A 23,380-nucleotide genomic window follows, 5' to 3' on the forward strand; every position below is an offset into this window, starting at 1 on the left:
TGGAGGGGCCATGGTCCTCCCCGCCACCATGGGGCGCTGTGCGGAGGGGCGGGGCCTCCCGTAGGCGGGGCACGGCGTGACGGGCGTCGCTGCCCGCCTATGGGCACGCCCCGTGGGCGGAGCTACACCGGCGCGGGGGTAGGGCTTCGCCGTCCCTCATGACTGACACCTCGCCGCCCAATCGTAGCCCGGCGGGCCCGCCCTCCCCCCCCTGAGGCGCCGCGCGGTATGGGAGGGGCCGGGGCCTGGCGGTGAGCGACGGCCCCATCGCCCAGTGGGCCGCGCCGCCGGCGAACGACCACCAATAGGAAGGCTAGGGGGGCGGGCTCCGCCCCGCCCCCTCTATAAAAGGAGCGGGCGGCGGGGCGGGGGCCGCTCCTCGCGCTCACAAGATGGCGGAGGCGGCGAACTGCATCATGGAGGTGAGCGGGGCCGGGGGGGCCTTAATGGGGCCGGGGGGAGGTTTAATGAGGCCGGGGGCGGCTTTAATGGGGCTGGGGGCGGCCTGGAGGCCTCTGAGGGGCCTGTAGTGGGGCTGGGGGGGGGTCTGGGGGGGCTATAATGGGGCCTGAGGGGCCCGGGGGCCTCTGAAGGGTCCTTAGTGGGGCCGGGGAGGGGGGGTGTCGGTTAATGGGGCTGGGGGGGGGCTCTGAGGGGCCCGTAGTGGGGCTTGGGGGGGGCTCTGAGGGGCCTGGGTGGGCTCTGAGGGGCGCTGGGGGGGTTAATGGGGTTGAGGGGCCCGTAGTGAGGCCTGGGGGGTCCGTATGGCGCCTGGGGGGGGGTCTGGAGTGTAGCTGGGGGGGAAATCTCTGAGGGGTTCCGTAATTAGGGGGGGGGGCGGGGAGTTGTGGGGCCTGGGGGGGGTCCGTGATGCGCCTGGGGGGGGCTCTGAGGGGTCAGTAATGGGGCGGGGGGGGGCTGTAATGTGCTTGGGGGGGCTCTGAGGGGCCCGGAGTGGGGCTGGGGGTCGATTAATGGGTTGGGGGGGGCTGTAATGGGGCTGGGGGGGCCGTAATGCGCCGGGGGGGGGGTCTGGGGGGGGCTATAATGGGGCTGGGGGGGGTGTAGTGGGGCCGGGGGTCGAGTAACCGGGGGGGGGGGGGGGGGGGGGGGCGGGCCCCCACGCGCACGTGGGGGGAGGGGGCCACGTGGCGGCGGGGCCACGTGGGGGGCCTGGACCCCCCCCCCCCAATATACACACACGCCCCCCCCCCCCCCCCCGGCCCCGCCACGCGGCTCCCGCCACCTCGGGAACAAAGGGGGGGGGGGGGCGATAGGGGCGGGGCCTGTCGTGACAGCAGGGCCCCTGTTGTGAGGGGGGGGGTGAAGTTTGGGGGGGAGGAGGTGTCCTGTCGTGATGGGGAGGGGGGGAGGCAGTGTATTGGGGGGGGCTGTCATGACTTGGGGGGGGGGGGGGGGTCCTGTCGTGACAGGGCGGTGACCCAGACCCGCCGTGGGGTGGGGGGGGTGGACACAGGAGCTGCTGCCCCTCAAAAATTGCCCTGCCCCCCCCCCGGATAAGCTGCCCCCCCAATTTTGGGGCCTGGAGCCCCCCCCCAGATCTTGCTGACCCCCCCACCCCACCCTACAGCAGGGTCCTGCCCACCCCCTAAATCCCTACTGCCCCCCCAGTCCCCCAAAATAGGGTCCTGCCCCCCCCCCCAATTCTCAATGCCCCCCAAATCCTCGGTGCCCCCCCCAAATAGGGGTCCTTAGTGCCCCCCAAATCCTCAGAGCCCCCGCAAAATGGGGTCCTGAGCCCCCCCCCCAAACCTCCTCTGCCACCCTTAAACAAGGTCCTGAGCCCCCCCAAACCATCACTGCCCCCCTAATTGGGGTCTTGAACCCCCCCAACCCCCCTCTGCCCGTCTAAATCAAGGTCCTGAGCTCCCCCAAACCGTCGCTGCCCCCCCAAATAGGGATCTTGAACCCCCCCCAAACCATCACTACCCCCAAAATGGGCCCCTGAGCCCCCCAATCCTCAGAGCCCCCCAAAATCAGACTCCTTATACATCCCATGCCCTCAGTGCCCCACCAATACACACACACACACCCCCCAAAGCCCCTACCAGCCCCCCATGGGCTCTCCCCCCCCCCCCCCGCCTCAGGAGGGCCCCCCCATCCCATTTTGGGGGTCCCCCAGCCCCCCCCCGGGGTTGACGTCTCTCCCTTGCTCTCTCCTAGACGTTTGTAGCCACCCTGGCTAACGGGATGAGCCTCCAGACGCCGCTAGAAGATGTAAATATCCTTTAAACCCCCCCAAAACCACTCCCAGGGCCCCCCCCCCCCCAAAAAAAAAACCCCCAGGGCCCCCCCAAAAACCCACCCAAACCCCTCTACATCCACACATCCCCCCCCCTGCAGCCCTGTGTGCGAGTGAGCAATAGGACTTGGGGGGATCCCAGGGAAATTGGGGGGGGGGGGGGGCTGGGGGTCTGATGGGGGTCCCCCCCTTTTTCCCTCACCCCCCCCCCACCCCCCTGTGTCCCGTCCCCCCCCCCCAGGTTTCGTGCCCCCCTGGGGAGAGCAGCGCCAAGCCCTCGGCCGAGGAGATGACCTCCAAGGATTACTACTTCGACTCCTACGCCCACTTTGGCATCCACGAGGTATCGGGGACCCCCCCCCCAGGGCACCCCAAATCCCCCCCAGACCCCCCTAAACCAAGGGGGAGGCTGTGGAGCACCTGGGAGGGGGTTTGGGGGGGGCCTATGACACAGGAGATGCTCTAGGGAGGTGTGGTTTGGGGGGGGGGGATCAGGGGATTTAGGGTCCCCCCCAAATACGCACACCCCCAGGAGATGCTGAAGGACGCTTGGGGGGGGCTGGGGGATGTTCGGGGGGGGGGTTCAAGGGGGGGTTTTGGGGTGCAGGCCCCCCCCCCGAACCCCCCTGCTGTCACCCTCCCAGGGCTGCTGAAGGATGAGGTGGGCTTAGGGAGTGCAGGAGGGGGTTTGGGACAGTTCAGGGTGGGTCAGGGGTGGTTTTGGGGTGCAGGGCCCCCCCCCTAAACTTCCCCCTGTCGCCCCCCCCCCCCGGCCCCCCCAGGAGATGCTGAAGGACGAGGTGCGCACGCTGACCTACCGCAACTCCATGTTCCACAACCGGCACCTCTTCAAGGACAAGGTGGTGCTGGACGTCGGCAGCGGCACCGGCATCCTCTGCATGTTCGCCGCCAAGGCCGGCGCCCGCCGCGTCATCGGGGTGAGCTGGGGCTGGGGGGGGGGGGTTTGGGGGTCCCTAGGGAGTTTTGGGGGGGGGTCCCTAGCTCACCTCTGCACCCCCACCCCTGCAGATCGAGTGCTCCAGCATCTCTGACTACGCCGTCAAGATTGTCAAGGCCAATAAGCTGGACCATGGTGAGACACCCACAAATTTCCCCCCACCCCGCCTCCCCGGACCCCTAACTGCCCCCCAGACACCCCTGGGCCCCCTTAACTGCTCCCCCCAGACCCCCCGTAACTGCCCCCAGATACCCCTGGGACCCCTAACTGCCCCCCTACCTGCCCTCAGCTTCTTTCTAGGCCCTCTGACTGCCCTGTTTGGCTCCTAACTGCCCCCCCCCAAAATACCCCCAGGACCCTTGACTGCCCCCGTGAGCCCCCCAGCTATACCTTGGCCCCCTAACTGCCCCCCTGAGCCCGCTAATTGCCCCCCCCCCGGGTCCCATAAGTTCCCCCAACCTGTCCTCCAGTTCCCCTAACTGCTTCCCTGCTCACCCCAACTGTCCCCCAAGCCCCTCAGTCCTTCTCGCCAGCCCCAAACCCCCCCCCCAGGACACCCCCCCTCACCCCGTTTCCGACCCCCCCCCCTGTCCCACAGTGGTGTCCATCATCAAGGGGAAGGTGGAGGAGGTGGAGCTGCCAGTGGAGAAGGTCGACATCATCATCAGCGAGTGGATGGGTTACTGCCTCTTCTACGAGTCCATGCTCAACACCGTCATCTACGCCCGCGACAAGTGGCTGGTCAGTCCCGGGGGGGGGGGCCCTGGGACCCCCCCCAACCCCCCCCACATCCCCAAACCCCCTACGCACCCCTCCCATAGACCCCCAGACCCCCTCCATGGACTTCTGTGCCACCCCCATCCCACTGAAGCTCCTGCAAATCCACTTCATTCCACACACACAAGCGTCTGGGGATTTTGGGGGACCCCCCAAAATTTCCTCCACCCCCCTGCCCGGTCGCCCAAACCACCCCCCCAAATTTCTGTGTCTGTCGCCCTCATCCACACCCACAACAAGTGGCCGCTGGGACCAGAGAGCCCCCCCCAAAACCCTCCCCACACCCCACAGGCTGCTCTCAGCCCCCCCCAACCAGATTTTGGGGACCCCTCTGGCCATGCTGATGCCCCCCCCCAACCCGTGTCTCCCCCCAGACCCCCGACGGCCTCATTTTCCCCGACCGGGCGACGCTCTACGTGACGGCCATCGAGGACCGGCAGTACAAGGACTACAAGATCCATTGTGAGTGGGGTGGGGGGGAAAGGGGGAGCTGGGGGGGGGCCCCAAATTGTGTGTCATCCCCCCCCCCCATGACCATTTTAATCCCCCTCCAGGGTGGGAGAACGTCTACGGCTTCGACATGTCCTGCATCAAGGACGTGGCCATCAAGGAGCCCCTCGTCGACGTGGTGGACCCCAAGCAGCTCGTTACCAATGCCTGCCTCATTAAGGTGGGTTAAGGGGGGGGGTCACAGGGACTGCACCCCCCCACCCCAGCCTCTCTGGGGAGGGGGGGGGCTCATCTCTTTGTTGTCCCCAAAGTGAGGGGTCACAGCGTGCCGGATGGGTTTGGGGGCTTTCCATGCCGCTCTGTCGCTCTCCGAGGAGGAAAATTTGGGGTTTTCCTCCCCCAAAAAGGGGTTCAGCCCCCCCATTAAGGTTCGTATCCCCCCCCCCCCCCCGGCCCCCGCAGGAGGTGGACATCTACACGGTGAAGGTGGAGGAGCTGACGTTCACGGCGCCCTTCTGCCTCCAAGTGAAGCGCAACGACTACGTCCACGCGCTGGTGGCGTACTTCAACATCGAGTTCACCCGCTGCCATAAGCGCACCGGCTTCTCCACCAGTGAGGGGGCGGGGCCGGGGGCGGGGCATCCCGGGGGGCGGGGTTAGCCACAGAAGGGGAGGAGCCAACAGCGGGGCCCTATCCCCTTCCCTGTAGCGAAAAGTGCTCTGGCTTCTAGGTGAATGAGCAGGGGCGGGGCTAGTGCTTGAGGGGGCGGAGCTAGTCCTCAAGGGGGGTGGGGCTAGCTGAAGGGGAGGAGCCAACAGCGGGGCCCTATCCCCTTCCCTGTAGTGAAAAGTGCTCTGGCTTCTAGGTGAATGAGCAGGGGCGGGGCTAGTGCTTGAGGGGGCGGAGCTAGTCCTCAAGGGGGTGGGGCTAGCTGAAGGGGAGGAGCCAACAGCGGGACCCTATCCCCTTCCCTGTAGCGAAAAGTGCTCTGGCTTCTAGGTGAATGAGCAGGGGCGGGGCTAGTGCTTGAGGGGGTGGAGCTAGTCCTCAAGGGGGTGGGGCTAGCTGAAGGGGAGGAGCCAACAGCGGGGCCCTATCCCCTTCCCTGTAGCGAAAAGTGCTCTGGCTTCTAGGTGAATGAGCAGGGGCGGGGCTAGTGCTTGAGGGGGCGGGGCTAGTCCTCAAGGGGGTGGGGCTAGCTGAAGGGGAGGAGCCAACAGCGGGGCCCTATCCCCTTCCCTGTAGCGAAAAGTGCTCTGGCTTCTAGGTGAATGAGCAGGGGCGGGGCTAGTGCTTGAGGGGGCGGAGCTAGTCCTCAAGGGGGTGGGGCTAGCTGAAGGGGAGGAGCCAACAGCGGGACCCTATCCCCTTCCCTGTAGCTAAAAGTGCTCTGGCTTCTAGTTGAATGAGCAGGGGCGGGGCTAGTGCTTGAGGGGGTGGAGCTAGTCCTCAAGGGGGTGGGGCTAGCTGAAGGGGAGGAGCCAACAGCGGGGCCCTAATCCCCTTCCCTGTAGCGAAAAGTGCTCTGGCTTCTAGGTGAATGAGCAGGGGCGGGGCTAGTGCTTGAGGGGGCGGGGCTAGTCCTCAAGGGGGTGGGGCTAGCTGAAGGGGAGGAGCCAACAGCAGGGCCCTATCCCCTTCCCTGTAGCTAAAAGTGCTCTGGCTTCTAGGTGAATGAGCAGGGGCGGGGCTAGTCCTCAAGGGGGTGGGGCTAGCTGAAGGGGAGGAGCCAACAGCGGGACACTATCCCCTTCCCTGTAGCTAAAAGTGCTCTGGCTTCTAGGTGAATGAGCAGGGGCGGGGCTAGTGCTTGAGGGGGTGGAGCTAGTCCTCAAGGGGGTGGGGCTAGCTGAAGGGGAGGAGCCAACAGCAGGGCCCTATCCCCTTCCCTGTAGAGGCAAGGGCGCTGGCTTCTAAGATGAATGAGAAGGGGCGGGGCCTTCTCCAGGGGGAGGGGCCAGCCCTCGAGGGGGTGGAGCCATTCATTAGCAGGGCCTGTAGGCGTGAGGGGTCTTGTGGCTTCTTCTGGGAGGGGGTGGGGTTAAGGGCAGGGGGCGTGGCTTACACAGGGGGTGGGGTCTGCCCCAGAGGGGGCGGAGCCAGCCCCAAAGGGGGCAGAGCCAGCAGCAGGGCCCTATCAGGTTCCTCTGCTGCCACAAGGGTGTCTACACTGGGGGGGGTGGAGCCAGTGGGCTGGGGGCGGGGCTAAACCCTCAGGGGTGTGGTTATGGCTGTGGGCGGGGTCTTCCCTGTGGAGCAGGGGGTGTGGCCTGTGATGGGGTAGGACTAGGAGGTGTGGCTAGCAAAAGGGGGCGGGGCTTCGGGGTGGGCGGGGCTAGTGGCACTAGGAGGAGGTGTGGAACTGCTGCTGCCTTCTGGCTTTGGGGGGTCCCTCACATCTGGGGGATCCCATGAGACCTGGGGGAGTCCCATGTGACCCAGGGGGGTCCCCTGTGACCCAGGGGGGTCCCCTGACCCCCCCCCATCACCCACAGGGTCCCCACAGTGGGGGGGTGGCCCCCTCACCCCGGGATCCCCATGTGTCTCTCACCCCTCGGGGGGGGGGGCTATGGGTGTCCCCCCCCATCCAGGCAGTGCTGGGGGGGGGGGGGGGGTCCCCAGGGGTCAGCGCCCCCCCCCCCTCACCCCGGCTGTGTGTCCCCCCCCCCCCTTTGCCAGGCCCCGAGTCCCCCTACACGCACTGGAAGCAGACGGTGTTCTACATGGAGGACTACCTCACCGTCAAGACCGGGGAGGAGATTTTCGGCACCATCACCATGAAACCCAACGCCAAGAACAACGTGAGCCGGGGGGGGGGGGCTTGGGGGACATTGGGGGGGGGGCTTTGGGGACATTGGGGGGGGCTTTGGGGACATTAGGGGGGGGACAGAGGAGAGGCTGCAAGTTCTGGTGGTCTTCATCACCGTGAGCCCAATTGCGATGGGCAACGTGGGAGTTGGGGGACATTGGGAACGTGGGGGGGCAACTTGGGGACGGGGGGGGCACTTTGGGGACAAGGGGGGGCACCTTGGGGACACCAGGAGACATTGGGGACATCAGGGGGGGACACTGGAAGCTCCGGTGGTCTTCACCGTCACCATGAGCCCAAGGGCAGTGTGAACCTGGGGGGGACCTTGGGGACACTGGGAATGAGGGGGGGGGGGGGTTTAGGGACTGGTTGGGGACACGAGGGGGCCCCCCCCCATATTTTAGGGGACCCTTGACCCCCCCATTCCCCTTGCCCCCCCCCCTGCAGCGTGACCTCGACTTCACCATCGACCTGGACTTCAAGGGGCAGCTCTGCGAGCTCTCCTGCTCCACCGACTACCGCATGCGCTAGGGGGGGCCTGGCCCCCCCAAAACTTTGGGGGGGGACACCCCCAAAATGGGATATGCCCCCTCCCCAAACCAGGGGACCCCCCTCAACCAGGGGGGCCACGTGCCAGGGAGGGGGCAGCGTCCCCCTGTCCCCAGGGAGGGCTTGAAACCTGCCCCCCCCACCCCCAAGTCCATGGGGGTCCCCAATTCCCCCCCCCCTAATGTTGGGGGGGTCCTGCAGCCCTTTTGGGGGGGGGGGGGGGGGATTGAGTTTCCCCTCCCCCCCTTGAAACTGGGGGTCCCCAAGTCCCTTCCCAGTTGCTGTGGGGGGTCCCCTTAGTTCTGACCCCCATTGGGGGGGGACATGTGTGTCCCATGTCCCCCCACCCCGTGTCACTTCGGGGGGGGGGGTCCTCTGTGTTACAACCCCCCCCCCCCATAAGGGGGTCCCCAAGTCCCCTGGGGGGGTCCCCACTTGTTCCCAGGGGTTTCTAAATCCCACCCAATTGGGGGGGGTGTCCTGTGTGTTTTGGGGGTCCCCGAGTTCTTTGGGGTCCCTGGGGGGGGGTGTCTGTACCCCTGGGGGGGGGGGCAGTGGGTCCCAATGTCCCCCCCCCCCCATGGACCTAATCAGCTCCCCCTCTCCTTGGGGGGGGGGGGGTCCCTCTTGTCTCCCCTCCCTGCTCCCCCCCCTCGGGGTGATTTGGGGGGGGGGGGGGTCCCCGGTTTGGGGAGGGGCTGTGGGGGGAGTCCCCCCATCCCCTTCCCCCCCCCCCTTTCGTAACTTATGTTTTTATATGGGGCCGTCGCTAAGGAATAAATGCAGCCAGAACGGGGGGGGGTGAGCTGGTGTCACTTGGGGGGGGGTCTGATGTCATGGGGGGGGTCCCCCACTTCCATTTGAGGGTCCCTAACAGTCATGGAAAGGGCGGGGGGGGGGCTTAAATAGCCCTGGGGGGTGGTCCTTAGGGTCCCCAGTGTCCCTTTGGGGGTCCCGGGGGGGGGGGGGCTCAGTGTCCCCTACTGTCACTTGGGGGTCCCCACTGTCCTGGGGGGGGGACCCCAATGTCCTGGGGGGGGTCCCCAGTGTCCCTTAGGGCATCCTTATTGTCCCCTGGGGGTCCCCAGTGTCACTGGGGGGGGGTCCAGTATCCCCGGGGGGGGTCCCTAATGTCACCGGGGGGGTCCCCATCACTGCTGGGGCAGATTTGGGGGAGGGGGGGGGGGTGACCCCCAGATCTTTATTCCCTGCACAGACGGTGCCCCCCCCCCCCCTAAAACAAAATGTCCCTTATCTGTCCCCCACCACAGGGAGGGACCCCAGGGTTGGGGTACACACACACACACGGGGGGGGGGGGGGGGGCCCCCCCCCTTGTCCGGGGGGGGGGTCAGAGCTCGTCGTGGGGTCTCTCCAGGTCCTCCCCGTAGTTGGTGGCCTGGCTACCCACGAACATCTGCCAGTTGCCCAGGATTTCGGCCTTGGTCAGCTGCCCGTCCTGGGGGGGGGGACAGGGGGGGGGGGTCATTGGGGGGGGGGACACACACACAACAGGACCCCAGGGGTCCCCATCTCCCACCCCAGGGACCCGTCATCCCCCAGGGTCCGTCCGTCCCCCCCGATGAGCGCAGGGGTCCGGGTGATTTTTTTTTTTTTTTGGGGGGTGGGGTGGGGGGGGGGTCACCTTATTGAGGTCGGAGTGGTGCACGAGGTGGGTGGCCTCGACCCCCGCCCAGTCGGCGCTGGGGGGGCGCAGCCAGTGTCCCACCTCGGCGGGGTCCAGGCGTCCGTCCCCATCCCGGTCCCGTCCCTGTCGGAATTGCGTCCGCTCCTCCTGCACCCACTCGGGTTCGGGGGCGCCCGGGGGTCCCGCGTACAGCTCCACTGCGGGGGGGGGGGCACGCTGTTAGCACTGGGGGGATGCAGGAGGTACCCCCCCCCCCCCCCCCCCCCCCCCCCCCGCACTCCCAAAAAAAGGGGTTGGGGCTAATGAGGGACCCAGGCTATGCACGCCCCCCCCCCCCCACCCCAAAAGGGGACCCAGGGGTCTGGGGGCACCCCCCAAAAGGGACCAAGGGGTCTGGGACCCCCCCAAAAAGGCACCCAGGGGTCTGGGGGTTAGGGCTAATTAAGGACCCAGGTGTTGGGGCTAATTAGGGACCCAGGTCACACACTGCCCCCCCCCCAAAGGGGTCCCAGATTAAGGGTGATGGGGGACCCAGGGGTCCGGGACCCCCCCAAAAAGGCACCCAGGGGTCTGGGGGTTAGGGCTAATTAAGGACCCAGGTGTTGGGGCTAATTAGGGACCCAGGTCACACCCTCCCCAAAGGGGTCCCAGATTAAGGGTGATGGGGGACCCAGGGGTCCAGGACCCCCCCAAAAAGGGAACCAGGGGTCTGGGACCCCCCCCAAAAAGGCACCCAGGGGTCTGGGGGTTAGGGCTAATTAAGGACCCAGGTATTGGGGCTAATTAGGGACCCAGGCCACACCCCCCAAAGGGGTCCCAGGTGTCCCAGATTAAGGGTGATGGGGGACCCAGGGGTCTGGGACCCCCCCAAAAGGCACCCAGGGGTCTGGGGGTTAGGGCTAATTAAGGACCCAGGTGTTGGGGCTAATTAGGGACCCAGGTCACACACTGCCCCCCCCCAAAGGGGTCCCAGATTAAGGGTGATGGGGGACCCAGGGGTCCGGGACCCCCCCAAAAAGGCACCCAGGGGTCTGGGGGTTAGGGCTAATTAAGGACCCAGGTGTTGGGGCTAATTAGGGACCCAGGCCACACCCTCCCCAAAGGGGTCCCAGATTAAGGGTGAGGGGGGACCCAGGGGTCCAGGACCCCCCCAAAAAGGTGACCCAGGGGTCCAGGGCCCCCCAAAATAGCACCCAGGGGTCTGGGGGTTAGGGCTAATTAAGGACCCAGGTATTGGGGCTAATTAGGGACCCAGGTCACACACTGCCCCCCCCCAAAGGGGTCCCAGGGGTCCCAGATTAAGGGTGATGGGGGACCCAGGGGTCCGGGACCCCCCCCAAAAAGGCACCCAGGGGTCTGGGGGTTAGGGCTAATTAAGGACCCAGGTATTGGGGCTAATTAGGGACCCAGGTCACACACTGTCCCCCCCCAAAGGGGTCCCAGATTAAGGGTGATGGGGGACCCAGGGGTCCAGGACCCCCCCAAAAAGAGAACCAGGGGTCTGGGACCCCCCCCAAAAGGCACCCAGGGGTCTGGGGGTTAGGGCTAATTAAGGACCCAGGTATTGGGGCTAATTAGGAACCCAGGCCACACCCCCCTAAAGGGGTCCCAGGTGTCCCAGATTAAGGGTGAGGGGGGACCCAGGGGTCCAGGACCCCCCCAAAAAGGGAACCAGGGGTCTGGGACCCCCCCAAAAAGGCACCCAGGGGTCTGAGGGTTAGGGCTAATTAAGGACCCAGGTGTTGGGGCTAATTAGGGACCCAGGTCACACACTGCCCCCCCCCCCAAAGGGGTCCCAGGGGTCCCAGATTAAGGGTGATGGGGGACCCAGGGGTCTGGGACCCCCCCCAAAAGGCACCCAGGGATTGGGAGTTAGGGCTAATTAAGGAACCAGGTGTTGGGGCTAATTAGGGTCCCAGGCCACACCCCCCCAAAGGGATCCCAGGGGTCCCAGATTAAGGGTGAGGGGGGACCCAGGGGTCCAGGACCCCCCCAAAAAGGCACCCAGGGGTCTGGGGGTTAGGGCTAATTAAGGACCCAGGTGTTGGGGCTAATTAGGGACCCAGGTCACACACTGCCCCCCCCCAAAGGGGTCCCAGATTAAGGGTGATGGGGGACCCAGGGGTCCAGGACCCCCCCAAAAAGGGAACCAGGGATCTGGGACCCCCCCAAAAAGGCACCCAGGGGTCTGGGGGTTAGGGCTAATTAAGGACCCAGGTATTGGGGCTAATTAGGGACCCAGGTCACACACTGCCCCCCCCCCCAAAGGAGTCCCAGGGGTCCCAGATTAAGGGTGATGGGGGACCCAGGGGTCCAGGACCCCCCCAAAAAGGGAACCAGGGGTCTGGGACCCCCCCAAAAAGGGAACCAGGGGTCTGGGGGTTAGGGCTAATTAAGGACCCAGGTATTGGGGCTAATTAGGAACCCAGGCCACACCCCCCAAAGGGGTCCCAGGTGTCCCAGATTAAGGGTGATGGGGGACCCAGGGGTCCAGGACCCCCCCAAAAAGGTGACCCAGGGGTCCAGGGCCCCCCCAAAAGGCACCCAGGGGTCTGGGGGTTAGGGCTAATTAAGGACCCAGGTATTGGGGCTAATTAGGGACCCAGGTCACACACTGCCCCCCCCCCCAAAGGAGTCCCAGGGGTCCCAGATTAAGGGTGATGGGGGACCCAGGGGTCCAGGACCCCCCCAAAAAGGGAACCAGGGGTCTGGGACCCCCCCAAAAAGGGAACCAGGGGTCTGGGGGTTAGGGCTAATTAAGGACCCAGGTATTGGGGCTAATTAGGAACCCAGGCCACACCCCCCAAAGGGGTCCCAGGTGTCCCAGATTAAGGGTGATGGGGGACCCAGGGGTCCAGGACCCCCCCAAAAAGGTGACCCAGGGGTCCAGGGCCCCCCCAAAAGGCACCCAGGGGTCTGGGGGTTAGGGCTAATTAAGGACCCAGGTATTGGGGCTAATTAGGGACCCAGGTCACACACTGCCCCCCCCCCCCCAAAGGGGTCCCAGGTGTCCCAGATTAAGGGTGATGGGGGACCCAGGGATTGGGAATTAGGGCTAATTAAGGACCCAGGTGTTGGGGCTAATTAGGGACCCAGGCCACACCCCCCCAAAGGGGTCCCAGATTAAGGGTGATGGGGGACCCAGAGGTCCAGGACCCCCCCCAAAAAAGGGACCCGGGGGGGGTCATGGCCCACCGATGTACTCATCCTCCTGGACGAAGCCGTCCCCATCCTTGTCCATGTCCTCCATCGTCTCCTGCAAAACCAAAAAAGGGGAGGGGGACACGCACATGAACCCCAGGCATCCCGCTCGCCCCAGGGTGGGGGGTGTCCCTGTCCCCGTCCCCCCCCCCCCCCCCCCCCCCCAAAAACTGACCGTCACCACGAGGGTCCGCATGTTCTCGAAGTCCTCGGGGTGGAGGAAGGCGGCGAATTCGGCGCGGTCGGCAGCGCCGTCCCCATCCCCGTCGGCCGCCCGGAATCGCCGCTCGTCCCGCGCCAGCAGCCGACGGTAAGTCTCGGGGTGCTGCGTCCCCCCAAAATCATCCCCTGGGGGGGGGGGGGGAGGTGGGAGGTGAGGGTGGGGGGACACCCAGGCATCCAGGAGTCCTATGGAACCCCCCAAAAGGGACCCAGGTGTCCGGGCGCCCCATTCTGAGGGGACACAGGCATTTGGGACACCCCCCCCCCCCCACAGGGGACCCAGGTGTCTGGGAGACCCCCATAAGCCCCCCCCAAGGGACCCAGGCATCTGGGAGACCCCCCCCCCTAAAACCCCCCAGAGGACCCAGCCATTCAGGAGACCCCCACAACCCCCCCCCAAGGGACCCAGCAGACCCCCATAAACCCCCCCAAGGGACCCAGGAGTCCAGGAGACCCCCACACCCCCCACCCACAGACCCAGGAGACACCCCCCCACACCCCCCCACAGGGGACCCAGGCATCCAGGAGGCCCCCCCCAAGGGACCTAGATGCCTGGGAGACCCCTGTAAGCCCCCTCCCAAGGGACCCAAGCATCTGGGAGACCCCCATAAACACCACCACCCCCCCAAGGGACCCAGGCATCCAGAAGACCCCCATAAACCCCCCCCCCCCAAGGGACCCAGGTGCCTGCAAGACCCCCCAAACCTCCACCCAAGGGACCCAGGAGTCCAGGCACCCCATTCTGAGGGGACCCAGGCATTTGGGACCCCCACACACACCCCTCCACAGGGATCCCAGGCACCCAGGAGACCCCCATAAACCCTCCCAGAGGACCCAGGCACCCAGGAGACCCCCATAAACCCCCCCAGGCACCCAGGAGACCCCCATAAACCCTTCCAGAGGACCCAGGCACCCAGAAGACCCCCATAAACACCCCCCAGGCACCCAGAAGACCCCCATAAACCCCCCCAAGGCACCCACGAGACCCGCATAAACCCTCCCAGAGGACCCAGGCACCCAGAAGACCCCCATAAACACCCCCCTAGGCACCCAGGAGACCCCCATAAATCCCCCTAGGCACCCAGGAGACCCCCATAAAGACCCCCCAGGCACCCAGGAGACCCCCATAAACCCTCCCAGAGGACCCAGGCACCCAGGACACCCCCATAAACATCCCCCAGGCACCCAGGAGACCCCCATAAACCCCCCCAAGGTACCCAGGCACCCAGAAGACCCCCATAAACCCCCCCAGAGGACCCAGGCACCCAGGAGACTCCCATAAACCCCTCCAGGCAACCAGGAGACCCCCATAAACATCCCCCAGGCACCCAGGAAAACCCCATAAACCCCCCCAGGCACCCAGGAGACCCCCATATACATCCCCCAGGCACCCAGGAGACCCCCATAAACCCTCCCAGAGGACCCAGGCACCCAGAAGACCCCCATAAACACCCCTAGGCACCCACGAGACCCCCATAAACCCTCCCAGAGGACCCAGGCACCCAGAAGACCCCCATAAACACCCCCCAGGCACCCAGGAGACCCCCATAAACCCTCCCAGAGGACCCAGGCACCCAGGAGACCCCCATAAACCCCCCTAGGCACCCAGGAGACACCCATAAACCCTCCCAGAGGACCCAGGCACCCAGGAGACCCCCATAAACCCCCCCAGGCACCCAGGAGACCCCCATAAACATCCTCCAGGCACCCAGGAGACCCCCATAAACCCCCCCAAGGTACCCAGGCACCCAGGAGACCCCCATAAACACCCCCCAGGCACCCAGGAGACCCCCATAAACCCCCCCAGGCACCCAGGAGACCCCCATAAACCCTCCCAGAGGACCCAGGCACCCAGGAGACCCCCATAAACTCCCCCAGAGGACCCAGGCACCCAGAAGACCCCCATAAACATCCTCCAGGCACCCAGGAGACCCCCATAAACCCTCCCTGCCCCACATAAGGGGACCAAGGCATCCAGAAGACACCGCACCCCCCCCAACTTCCCACCCTGGTGGGCAGGGGGTTTACCCCGTCCCCCCTGGCTGACCTGGGGGTCCGTAGGCCTCCCCCCGATACTCGTCCCATGTCACGACGCCGTCGCCGTCGCGGTCGTAGCGCTGCCAGCCCTGCCGCAGGCTCTCCTCCCGCGCCCGACGCTGCGTCCGCTCGATCCAGCCCCGCAGCTCCGACACCGACACGTTCCCGTCCCCGTCCCCGTCGATCAGACCCACCAGCAGCCTTGGGGGGGGGGGAAAGGGGGGGTCAGGGCACCCCCAAACCTCCCCAAACTCCCTAATCCCCCCAAAACATCTCTAAGGCCACCAAAACCCCCCCAACATCCCCCCAATGCCCCCCCAAAACACCTCTAAGGCTGCCAAACCCCCCCAACATCCCCCCAAACATCCCCAATGCCCCCCAACCCCTCCAAAACCCCCCAACTATCCCCCAACGCCCCCCCAAAACCCCCAACTCTCCCTCAAAGCCCCCAATGCTCCCCCAAAACCTCCCAACACCCCTTAAACCCTCCTAAACACCTCTAAGGCTGCCAAACCCCCCCAACATGCCCCCAATGCCCCCCTAACCCCCCCAACTCTCCCCCCAAACCCCAAAACACCTCTAAGACCACCAAACCCCCCCCAACATCCCCCCAATGCCCCCCCAAAACACCTCTAAGGCTGCCACCCCCCCAACATCCCCCCAAACATCCCCAATGCCCCCCAAACCCCCCAACTATCCCCCAACGCCCCCCCAAAACCCCCAACTCTCCCTCAAACCCCTCAACGCTCCCCCAAAACCTCCCAACCCCCCCTAAACCCTCCTAAACACCTCTAAGGCTGCCAAACCCCCCCAAAATCCCCCCAATGCCCCCCTAACACCCCCAAAACCCCCCAACTCTCCCCCAAAACCCCAAAACACCTCTAAGACCACCAAAACCCCCCCAACATCCCCCCAATGCCCCCCCAAAACACCTCTAAGGCTGCCACCCCCCCCAACATCCCCCCAAACATCCCCAATGCCCCCCAACCCCTCCAAAACCCCCCAATGCCCCCCAAACCCCCCAACTATCCCCCAATGCCCCCCCAAAACCCCCAACTCTCCCCCAAAACCTCCCAACCCCCCCTAAACCCTCCTAAACACCTCTAAGGCTGCCAAACCCCCCCAAAATCCCCCCAATGCCCCCCTAACACCCCCAAAACCCCCCAACTCTCCCCCAAAACCCCAAAACACCTCTAAGACCACCAAAACCCCCCCAACATCCCCCCAATGCCCCCCCAAAACACCTCTAAGGCTGCCAACCCCCCCCAACATCCCCCCAAACATCCCCAATGCCCCCCAAACCCCCCAACTATCCCCCAATGCCCCCCCAAAACCCCCAACTCTCCCTCAAACCCCTCAACTCTCCCCCAAAACCTCCCAACCCCCCCTAAACCCTCCTAAACACCTCTAAGGCTGCCAAACCCCCCCAAAATCCCCCCAATGCCCCCCTAACCCCCCCAAAACTCTCCAACTCTCCCCCAAACCCCCTCTAAAGGCGTAGGTCCCCCCCCAAACACCTGGGTCCTGGGATATTGGGGGTCCTGGGACCCCCCCAAATATGTGGGTCCCCCCTGAACACCTGGGTCCTGGGATATTGGGGGTCCTGGGTCCCCCCAAAGGCATGGGTCCTGGGATTTCGGGGGGGTCCTGGGACCCCCCCAAAGGTGTGGGTCTCCCCTGAACGCCTGGGTCCTGGGATATTGGGGGTCCTGGCATATTGGGGGTCCTGGGTCCCCCCAAAGGCATGGGTCCTGGGATTTCGGGGGGTCCTGGGACCCCCCCCAAAGGTGTGGGTCCCCCCGAACACCTGGGTCCTGGGATATTGGGGGTCCTGGGATAGTGGGGGTCCTGAGACCCCCCCCTAAAGGCATGGGTCCTGGGATTTCGGGGGGTCCTGGGACCCCCCCAAAGGTGTGGGTCCCCCCCAAACACCTGGGTCCTGGAATATTGGGGGTCCTGGGTCCCCCCAAAGGCATGGGTCCTGGGATTTCGGGGGGTCCTGGGACCCCCCCCAAAGGTGTGGGTCCCCCCGAACACCTGGATCCTGGGATATTGGGGGTCCTGGCATATTGGGGGTCCTGGGTTCCCCCCCAAACATGTGGGTCCCCCCTGAACTCCTGGGTCCTGGGATATTGAGGGTCCCGGGATATTGGGGGTCCCGGGTCCCCCCCCTACCCGAGGCGTCGCTGGCTCTCCTCGGGCGAGAGCTGGTCGAAGGTCTTGGCCTCCTCCGGCCCCAAAAAAGCCTCGTGGTCGTAGGCGAAGCCGTCGCTGTGGTCGTGGGCGACCCCCCCCAGGTCCCGCCGCAGCGCCCGTTCGGGGGGGGGGGGGGGGCCCCCCGCCAGCCACAGCGCCGCCAGCCACAGCCACCCCCCCCGCAGCATCCTGGGGGGGGAACGGAGGGGGTGAGCGGACCCCGAATGCCCCAAAAGTCACCCAAATGCCCCCCCCAAAATGGCTAGAAATGGCACAAAAAAACAGGAGCTGACCTGACGTGGTCCCCAAAAGGCCCCCAGCCTGACCCAAACCGACCCTAAACCAACCCGAAATGGCCCCAAATGCCCCAAGCCTGATCGTAAACGGTCCAAAATGGGACCAAAGTGCCCCAAAACTGACACAAAATGCCCCTAAACCAACCCAAAATGGCCCCAAATGCCCAACGCCTGATGGTAAATGGCCCAAAATGGGCCCAAGTGCCCCAAAACTGACCCTAAACCAACCCGAAATGGCCCAAAATGCCCCAAGCCTGACAGTAAATGGCCCAAAATGGGCCCAAAGTGCCCCAAAACTGACACAAAATGCCCCTAAACCAACCCGAAATGGCCCCAAATGCCCCAAGCCTGATGGTAAATGGCCCAAAATGGGCCCAAAGTGCCCCAAAACTGACACAAAATGCCCTTAAACCAACCTGAAATGGCCCCAAATGACCCAAACCTGATGGTAAATGGCCCAAAATGGGCCCAAGTGCCCCAAAACTGACCCTAAACCAACCCGAAATGGCCCCAAATGCCCCACGCCTGATGGTAAATGGCCCAAAATGGGACCAAAGTGCCCCAAAACTGACACAAAATGCCCCTAAACCAACCCAAAATGGCCCGAAATGCCCCAAACCTGATGGTAAATGGCCCAAAATGGGCCCAAAGTGCCCCAAAACCGACCCTAAACCAACCCAAAATGGCCCCAAATGCCCCAAGCCTGATCGTAAACAGTCCAAAATGGGCCCAAAGTGCCCCAAAACTGACACAAAATGCCCCTAAACCAACCCAAAATGGCCCCAAATGCCCCACGCCTGATGGTAAATGGCCCAAAATGGGCCCAAGTGCCCCAAAACTGACCCTAAACCAACCCGAAATGGCCCCAAATGCCCCAAGCCTGATCGTAAACAGTCCAAAATGGGCCCAAAGTGCCCCAAAACTGACACAAAATGCCCCTAAACCAACACGAAATGGCCCCAAATGCCCCAAACCTGATGGTAAATGGCCCAAAATGGGCCCAAGTGCCCCAAAACTGACCCTAAACCAACACAAAATGGCCCCAAATGCCCCAAGCCTGATCGTAAACGGTCCAAAATGGGCCCAAAGTGCCCCAAAACTGACACAAAATGCCCCTAAACCAACCCAAAATGGCCCCAAATGCCCCACGCCTGATGGTAAATGGCCCAAAATGGGCCCAAAGTGCCCCAAAACTGACACAAAATGCCCCTAAACCAACCCAAAATGGCCCCAAATGCCCCACGCCTGATGGTAAATGGCCCAAAATGGGCCCAAGTGCCCCAAAACTGACCCTAAACCAACCCAAAATGGCCCCAAATGCCCCACGCCTGATGGTAAATGGCCCAAAATGGGCCCAAAGTGCCCCAAAACTGACACAAAATGCCCCTAAACCAACCCAAAATGGCCCCAAATGCCCCACGCCTGATCGTAAACGGTCCAAAATGGGCCCAAAGTGCCCCAAAACTGACACAAAATGCCCCTAAACCAACCCGAAATGGCCCCAAATGCCCCAAGCCTGACAGTAAATGGCCCAAAATGGGCCCAAAGTGCCCCAAAACTGACACAAAATGCCCCTAAACCAACCCAAAATGGCCCCAAATGCCCCACGCCTGATGGTAAATGGCCCAAAATGGGCCCAAGTGCCCCAAAACTGACCCTAAACCAACCCGAAATGGCCCCAAATGCCCCAAGCCTGATGGTAAATGGCCCAAAATGGGCCCAAAGTGCCCCAAAACTGACACAAAATGCCCTTAAACCAACCTGAAATGGCCCCAAATGCCCCACGCCTGATGGTAAATGGCCCAAAATGGGCCCAAGTGCCCCAAAACTGACCCTAAACCAACCCAAAATGGCCCCAAATGCCCCAAGCCTGATGGTAAATGGCCCAAAATGGGACCAAAGTGCCCCAAAACTGACACAAAATGCCCCTAAACCAACCCGAAATGGCCCCAAATGCCCCAAGCCTGACAGTAAATGGCCCAAAATGGGCCCAAAGTGCCCCAAAACTGACACAAAATGCCCCTAAACCAACCCAAAATGGCCCCAAATGCCCCACGCCTGATGGTAAATGGCCCAAAATGGGCCCAAGTGCCCCAAAACTGACCCTAAACCAACCTGAAATGGCCCCAAATGCCCCACGCCTGCTCGTAAATGGTCCAAAATGGGCCCAAAGTGCCCCAAAACTGACACAAAATGCCCTTAAACCAACCTGAAATGGCCCCAAATGACCCAAACCTGATGGTAAATGGCCCAAAATGGGCCCAAGTGCCCCAAAACTGACCCTAAACCAACCCGAAATGGCCCCAAATGCCCCAAGCCTGATGGTAAATGGCCCAAAATGGGACCAAAGTGCCCCAAAACTGACACAAAATGCCCCTAAACCAACCCAAAATGGCCCCAAATGCCCCAAACCTGATGGTAAATGGCCCAAAATGGGCCCAAAGTGCCCCAAAACCGACCCTAAACCAACCCAAAATGGCCCCAAATGCCCCACGCCTGCTCGTAAATGGTCCAAAATGGGCCCAAAGTGCCCCAAAACTGACACAAAATGCCCCTAAACCAACCCAAAATGGCCCCAAATGCCCCACGCCTGATGGTAAATGGTCCAAAATGGGCCCAAGTGCCCCAAAACTGACCCTAAACCAACCCAAAATGGCCCCAAATGCCCCACGCCTGATGGTAAATGGCCCAAAATGGGCCCAAAGTGCCCCAAAACTGACACAAAATGCCCCTAAACCAACCCAAAATGGCCCCAAATGCCCCAAGCCTGATCGTAAACGGTCCAAAATGGGCCCAAAGTGCCCCAAAACTGACACAAAATGCCCCTAAACCAACCCGAAATGGCCCCAAATGCCCCAAGCCTGACAGTAAATGGCCCAAAATGGGCCCAAAGTGCCCCAAAACTGACACAAAATGCCCCTAAACCAACCCAAAATGGCCCCAAATGCCCCACGCCTGATGGTAAATGGCCCAAAATGGGCCCAAGTGCCCCAAAACTGACCCTAAACCAACCCGAAATGGCCCCAAATGCCCCACGCCTGATGGTAAATGGCCCAAAATGGGCCCAAAGTGCCCCAAAACTGACACAAAATGCCCTTAAACCAACCTGAAATGGCCCCAAATGACCCAAACCTGATGGTAAATGGCCCAAAATGGGCCCAAGTGCCCCAAAACTGACCCTAAACCAACCCGAAATGGCCCCAAATGCCCCACGCCTGATGGTAAATGGCCCAAAATGGGACCAAAGTGCCCCAAAACTGACACAAAATGCCCCTAAACCAACCCAAAATGGCCCCAAATGCCCCAAACCTGATGGTAAATGGCCCAAAATGGGCCCAAGTGCCCCAAAACTGACCCTAAACCAACCCGAAATGGCCCCAAATGCCCCACGCCTGATGGTAAATGGCCCAAAATGGGCCCAAAGTGCCCCAAAACTGACACAAAATGCCCTTAAACCAACCTGAAATGGCCCCAAATGACCCAAACCTGATGGTAAATGGCCCAAAATGGGCCCAAGTGCCCCAAAACTGACCCTAAACCAACCCGAAATGGCCCCAAATGCCCCACGCCTGATGGTAAATGGCCCAAAATGGGACCAAAGTGCCCCAAAACTGACACAAAATGCCCCTAAACCAACCCAAAATGGCCCCAAATGCCCCAAACCTGATGGTAAATGGCCCAAAATGGGCCCAAGTGCCCCAAAACTGACCCTAAACCAACCCGAAATGGCCCCAAATGCCCCAAGCCTGATCGTAAACAGTCCAAAATGGGCCCAAAGTGACCCAAAACTGACACAAAGTGCCCCAAAACAAACCTGAATTGGCCCAAAGTGCCCCAAAACGGACCCTAAACCAACCCAAAATGGCCCCAAATGCCCCAAATCTGATCATAAATGGTCCAAAATGGGCCCAAACTGACCCAAAACCAACATAAAAATGGGCCCAAAGTGCCCCAAAGCAGACATCTAATGGTCCAAAAATACCAAAACCGACCCAAAACACCCCAAAACCAACCTGAAATGGGCCCAAAGTGCCCCAAACCGCCCCCCAAATGCTCCCAAATCCACCCGAAACAGCCCAAAAGGGGTCCAAAACGCCCCAAAACTGCCCCCGACACCCCAAAACTGACCAGAAATGCCGCAAAATGGGCCCGATACACCCCAAAACAGCCCCCAAATCGACTCCAAACGGTCCCAAAACGCCCCCCAGCCCCTCACCTGCCCCTCAGGGCCCCCAGTTGCCCCCCACTGCCCCCCCAACCTCCAGCTGCCCCCCAGTTACCTCCCCAGCCCCCCAACTGCACCCCTCAGACCCCCCAAACCCCACTATGACCCCCCAGACCTCCCTGGCACCCCCCAAACCCCTCCAAGACCCCCCAGATCCCCCCCAGACCCCTCCAAGACCCGCCCAGACCCCTCTAGGACCCCCCAGACCCCCTCAAGCCCCTCTAGGACCCCCCCAAACCCCTCCAATACCACCCCAGACCCCCCAAACTCCTCCAAGACCCCCCCCCCAAACCCCTCTAGGACCCCCCAGACCCCCTCAAACCCCTCCAGGACCCCCCAGATCCCCTCCATACCTCTCTAAGACCCCCCAGACTCCTCTAGGACCCCCCCAGACCCCTCCAAACCCCTCTAGAACCCCCCAAACCTCTCTAGGATCCCCCCAAACCCTTCCAGGACTCCCCCCAGACCCCTCCAGGACCCCCCCGGACCACTCTAAGACACCCAATCCCCTCTAGGACCCCCCAGACCCCCTCAAACCCCTCTAGGACCCCCCAAGACCCCCCAGATCCCCCCCAAACCTCTCTAGAACCCCCCCAAACCCCTCCAAGATCCCCCCAAACCCCTCTAGGACCCCCCCAGACCCCCTCAAACTCCCCCAGGACCCTCCCCGCATCCCCCAGACCCCCCCAGGGCCCTCCCCGGACCTCCCCAAACCCCTTTAGGACCCCCCTAGACCCCCCCAGGACCCCCCCAGGACCACTCTAGGACCCCCAAACCCCTCTAAGACCCCCCCAGGACCACTCTAGGACCCCCAAACCCCTCTAGGACCCCCCAGGACCTTCCCCGCATCCCCCGGACCCCCCCAAACCCCTTTAGGACCCCCCTAGACCCCCCCAGGACCCCTCTAGGACCCCCAAGCCCCTCTAGGACCCCCCTAGACCCCCCCCAGAACCCCCCAGGACCACTCTAGGACCCCCAAACCCCTCTAGGACCCCCCAGGACCTTCCCCGCATCCCCCGGACCCCCCCAAACCCCTTTAGGACCCCCCTAGACCCCCCCAGGACCCCTCTAGGACCCCCCCCAAACCCCCCCAGGACCCCCAAACCCCTTTAGGACCCCCCTAGACCCCCCCAGGACCCCTCTAGGACCCCCAAACCCCTCTAGGACCCCCCCAGACCCCCTCAAACACCCCCAGGACCCTCTCCGGACCCTCCTAGACCCCCCCAAGCCCCTCTAGGACCCCCCTAGACCCCCCCAGGACCCCCCCAGGACCCCCAAACCCCTCTAGGACCCCCCTAAACCCCCCCAGGACCCCCCCGCCGCCATCTTCCCACCTCTCCCCGTCCTGGCCCGACCCGGGGGGGGGGGGGGGGCTTGCAGCCCCCTCCCGCCCGGCCCCGCCCTCCTCTCCGCCCTCCTGACCAATCAGGAGCCGCCGAGCCCACGTGGGGGCGGCTCGCGCCGCGCGCCCATTGGCTGCCGCCCGCCACGTTGCTGCGGGAGAAAGTTGTCTTTCCCGAAAAGAGAGTTTTTCGCCCCAAAGTGAGGGGGGGGGGCGGGGCTGGAGGAGGACTGGGGTGTACTGGGGTGTACTGGGGTGTACTGGGGTGTACTGGGCGGCCTTACCGTACCGGGCTGGGCCTGGGCTGGGCCGGACTGGGTTATACTGGGAGATGCTGGGTTATACTGGGCCGGACTGGGCTGTACTGGGCTGTACTGGGATGTACTGGGGTCTACTGCGTTATACTGG

At 63.5% G+C, this 23,380-nt stretch overlaps 2 protein-coding genes across 3 annotated transcripts; one reads left to right on the top strand and one right to left on the bottom strand.

Moving 5' to 3' along the window:
* The first annotated feature begins 375 nt into the window (after positions 1-375).
* Positions 376-7,807, top strand: PRMT1 (protein arginine methyltransferase 1). 2 transcript variants are annotated; one of them, XM_049792746.1, is made up of 11 exons: positions 376-422; positions 2,185-2,238; positions 2,505-2,606; positions 3,046-3,201; positions 3,293-3,356; positions 3,820-3,962; positions 4,373-4,460; positions 4,553-4,668; positions 4,911-5,061; positions 7,129-7,250; positions 7,706-7,807. In XM_049792746.1, exons 1-11 carry the CDS (start codon positions 393-395, stop codon positions 7,787-7,789), a joined length of 1,110 nt encoding a protein of 369 aa, XP_049648703.1. In that variant the 5' UTR covers positions 376-392; the 3' UTR covers positions 7,790-7,807. The 2 variants fall into 2 exon arrangements, with proteins under 2 accessions (XP_049648703.1, XP_049648704.1); XM_049792747.1 differs by lacking the exon at positions 2,185-2,238 and having other exon boundaries at positions 377-422.
* Positions 7,808-9,117: 1,310 nt separating this feature from the next.
* Positions 9,118-22,988, bottom strand: RCN3 (reticulocalbin 3). Its single transcript, XM_049792749.1, has 7 exons — positions 22,965-22,988; positions 17,089-17,298; positions 14,924-15,114; positions 12,830-13,002; positions 12,649-12,709; positions 9,451-9,650; positions 9,118-9,264 (listed from the first exon to the last, which is right to left on the bottom strand). Exons 2-7 carry the CDS (start codon positions 17,295-17,297, stop codon positions 9,157-9,159), a joined length of 942 nt encoding a protein of 313 aa, XP_049648706.1. The 5' UTR covers position 17,298; positions 22,965-22,988; the 3' UTR covers positions 9,118-9,156.
* Positions 22,989-23,380: the final 392 nt, after the last annotated feature.

The sequence above is a fragment of the Accipiter gentilis genome, chromosome 36, assembly GCF_929443795.1.
Source record: "Accipiter gentilis chromosome 36, bAccGen1.1, whole genome shotgun sequence".
NCBI lineage: Eukaryota > Metazoa > Chordata > Aves > Accipitriformes > Accipitridae > Astur > Astur gentilis.